General features: G+C 31.4%; 1 protein-coding gene across 1 annotated transcript; it reads left to right on the plus strand.

Moving 5' to 3' along the window:
• The first annotated feature begins 1,587 nt into the window (after positions 1–1,587).
• Positions 1,588–3,825, plus strand: LOC114173257 (WRKY transcription factor 72A-like). The gene is made up of 3 exons (XM_028057531.2): positions 1,588–2,190; positions 2,433–2,546; positions 2,764–3,825. The coding sequence occupies exons 1-3, from the start codon at positions 1,744–1,746 to the stop codon at positions 3,643–3,645; spliced, it is 1,443 nt and encodes a 480-aa protein (XP_027913332.1). The 5' UTR covers positions 1,588–1,743; the 3' UTR covers positions 3,646–3,825.
• The last annotated feature ends 359 nt before the right edge of the window (positions 3,826–4,184 follow it).

Raw genomic sequence — 4,184 nt, forward strand, 5'->3', positions numbered from 1 at the left:
AATTAGAAACTAAATTGAACCAACTAATAATAAAGAGATCAAATTGAAAAAAATAAATAAAAAATTAAATCAGTAATTATATATTTTTATTACCTTACTTAAATTATAACCAACACAAACATATTTACTTATTTATAAAGTTATCGGTATTTATTTATACCGACATAAATTATGTAAAATACTTTTTTATATTAGTGAAAATATTTTGAGAACAAAAATTCCTTCTTCCGCACAATTTTATGACTAATTTAGATAAGTCTCTAAGACCTTGTTAACATGTAATTTCTACTTATATTTATTTAGAAGGTGAATAAGGGAAAATTATATTGCAATATATGATTGAACCTTTCTTCCCCATTTTATGGAGTAATGTTGAAAAAACCATTACACACGTGAATAATTAGGTCAAAGTCGTTGTGGGATGGTCACATCACATTTACTTTCACGAATAGCTTGATATTTATACAGTACTCTTATGTTTCTTTCACATTACTGTATTACAACTTTTTCTTATGTTATTATTTCCGTATAAAACTTTAAATTAAGGAAATTAAGTACATGTTTAAGGACTGATTAGAAGGATTGCTTTTATTAATGACATAAGCAAAACTTGTTAATATATATTGTCTTAAGAAATAAATATAAACAAAATGTGCATTTTCTAAATGCAATATTCTTTTTTTACCATCTGATGCATTGCTTTACTTTCTCAGATTATTTTTAAGAACTATAAAATGTGAAATATATTATTCCATTTATTATTGATTGCCAAATAAATGACAATTTTTATGTTTTACATGGTTTTTTATTCCACGAACAAGTAAGATTCATATTATTTTTTTGCAACACAGAAATAAAACTTACTTTATAGTTAATTTTAGTTTCTACTGTCCTCATTAATTTCTTTTTTTTTTTAATTCTCTAGGTGTAACTAAAAAAATCATATATTTCCACCCAAGCATATTTTTAATTTTCTCTAAAATAATATTAATGGTATAGTGGTATGCTAAATATTTTTATTGCTAAAACTTTTAAAGCCTTATAATAATAAAAAACACTGTTAAATATATCATCAGCTAGTATAGTGTGCTAGTTTCAATAGTTACCTTTAAATTATTAAAAAAAGACCATAGAAGATTAATTTAAAGCATAATGATACTATAACTTTCATTTTTTTTTACTTTCATCTTTTATTTTTTGATATAATTCAATTTGGATCATGATTAATGTAATACTATTTATTTTCTTAAAAGAATAAATGACCTGCTAAATCAGTTATGTCAGAAAGTACAGTAAGAAAGTAAAAAAAAAATGGAAGTTAAAAGTATAAATTTTCTAATTTAAAACATACTTTTGTTACTAACTCTACTTAACTCATTCAAATTATCGACTGAACACTTAATAATGAAGATAATTAAAGTCCTTGAACACACACACTGTAACAGGAGTCAACTCAAATCCAGAAGTGTAAAAGACGTATGCATATACGCACACGTTTGCACAATAATGATGACCAGTTTTTCAATGAACACAGTATAAATTAATCATTTTTTGACCACAGGTGTTTAAATCTCAGAAGAAATCTCATTCACCGTGCACTCATCATATATACTTCAATTCTCTTCCATTTCCTTCATCTCTTTTCCTTCTCAGATCAGATACAAAAGTAGCATTCACTTTCTTATTACAGTGTCATCATTATTGCATGCAGGATCAAAAAAGCTTGAATCAGCAAAGAAGGAGATGGAAGAGGCCAGAGAAGAAAACAAGATGTTGAAGTTCTTGGACATTTTTCAGCAAGAAAAACCTGAAGATGCTGCAAATGCTAGAGGCGTAACTAGCCATGAGGAAAGTGAAGAGAGTGAACTTGTGTCACTTTCTCTTGGGATATCACTCAATAGAAAGACTAAGGGTGAGAGAAAACATTGCAGAAGAGAAGATGAGGGTATGGATAAAGGACTCACACTTGGGTTAGATATCAATTTGGATCCTGTGAATTTTGCTGAAGCTGCAATTTGCAGCACTGCAAGTAGCTTTGGTGAGGGAGGGAAGGAAGAGGAACCAAGTGAGATGTGGCCACCCAGTAAAGTTTTGAAGGGAATGAAAAATTTGGATAAAAGTGAAGCTTCTCAAAATGATCAGCCCAAGAAAACTAGGGTTTCCATCAGAGCCAGATGTGATACTCAAACGGTTAGTAAGTACAGAAATTTGGTTGTTCTTGGGAATATAGCTTAGATTGATTTTATTGCTACAAGTCTAGAATTAAAAGAAACCAAACCCTAATATGAAAAACAAATAAAAGCGTAAGTTATGAAGGTGTCAAGGATCAAGTTAGTCTAAAAGCTTGTTATCTCTGATTATGTTTATTATTATATAATTTCTTGAACTGGAAAACTGAGATTAAAGCTTTAATTTCTTGAACTCCAATGCAGATGAATGATGGGTGTCAATGGAGAAAATATGGACAGAAAATGGCAAAAGGAAATCCATGTCCCCGAGCTTACTATCGATGCACCATTTCTCCATTGTGTCCTGTAAGAAAACAGGTGAGACTTTCATTATGGCTTGTTTTAGATAATTAACAGAGTAGAATAAAAAGCTATGATTTTTCTTATAAGAGAAGAGAAAACAAGAACGAAAATTAACAATCAGGTTTCAATTTTTTACTTCTGATTCATATACGTTAAACATAAATTTGGTGAGTTGTTTTTGGATTAGTGTTAAGATATCAGATTAATTAACTTTTTACTGATTAATATTCAGGTGCAAAGATGTGCTGAAGACATGTCCATATTGATCACAACCTATGAAGGAATCCACAATCATCCACTTCCTATATCAGCCACTGCAATGGCCTGCACAACTTCTGCTGCAGCTTCTATGCTCCAATCTCCTTCATTGAGTTCACAGCATGGACATGGAATAGTGAATTCAGCTATATCCTCCATTACCAACTTCACTGCTCCTAATTACAACCTTGATAATGCTCTAAACTTCTCCACATACCAAGTTTCAAGACCACATCAATTCTACTTTCCAAACTCATCTATTTCAAGCTTGAATTCTCACCCCACAATCACTTTGGACCTTACAGCACCCCCAACATCCTCAAACTCAACCTTCACTCACATGCCAAAATACTCATCAACAACAACAAACCTTAATTTTTCCTCAGGTTTCTCTCCTCTACAATCTAGCATGCCTTCATCACCTTGGAGCAGTTACAGTGGTCACTTCAACTCAGGAACACCGACTCATAACAGAAACCATGGTGATTACTTGTTAAACACTGGAACTCAAAATCAGCCATATCTTGAGCAACTTCATCACCCTATTTGCACGAGCAACAACAACTTGTCTTTGCCGGATTCCATTATTGCTGCAACCAAGGCAATCACAAGCAATCCAAAATTTCAATCAGTGTTGGCAACTGCTCTCACAACATATGTTGGCAATGAAGCCGGTGGTGTTAGGTTAAGAGAAAACCATGTTCTTGAGAATTCAGAACTGAACTTAAAGCTATGTAGTGAAAATAGCATGGGATGTGCATCATCCAGGTACTTCAATGTGTCTTCTTCTGCTCTTAACCCTCAACAAGGAAACTCAAGTATATTTCCACTACCATTACCTGGGCAATGGAAGTAAAACAGCATAATTAATGCAATGTTCCAAGATTCATCAGACCTCACTATGTGTCCGTTTGTATTAGATTTTGGTAGAATTGATGTTCGTTTTGTGTCGTTGTTGAATAAAATTAAGATGTATACTAAAAGTATGTTTAGTTACAGATTTTATATTAAAATATGTATCTCGGTGATTTTTGGTACCCAAGTAGTTTAACTGTTGAAGATTACATGTCCACTAAGTAAGTACAAATTTGATCTTAAATTTAATTTTGAAAGATTAAATTAAAGTTAAAATTTACTTTTTATGACTGTCGATATATTATCAAACCATCGTTAATGTCTAATCCTATATTTAAGATATATAATATTGTGTAAAGTGATGTGATGCGATTAGTAATGTCTAATTTTGAATCAATCCGTTTTCTACTTTGCATGTAGCCTTCTTTTTGTTACATTCTACTTTTTTACTTTTTAGATGGTAGTCTACCTCGTTGCAATCTTAGAATCACGCAAGGATCTTTGTTTGGACCCTATTGCATGTATAGAAAGAAAAACTAA

The sequence above is a fragment of the Vigna unguiculata genome, chromosome 2 (genome assembly GCF_037176805.1).
Source record: "Vigna unguiculata cultivar grain cowpea cultivar isolate G323 ecotype 2 chromosome 2, ASM3717680v1, whole genome shotgun sequence".
NCBI classification, from domain to species: Eukaryota; Viridiplantae; Streptophyta; class Magnoliopsida; order Fabales; family Fabaceae; genus Vigna; species Vigna unguiculata.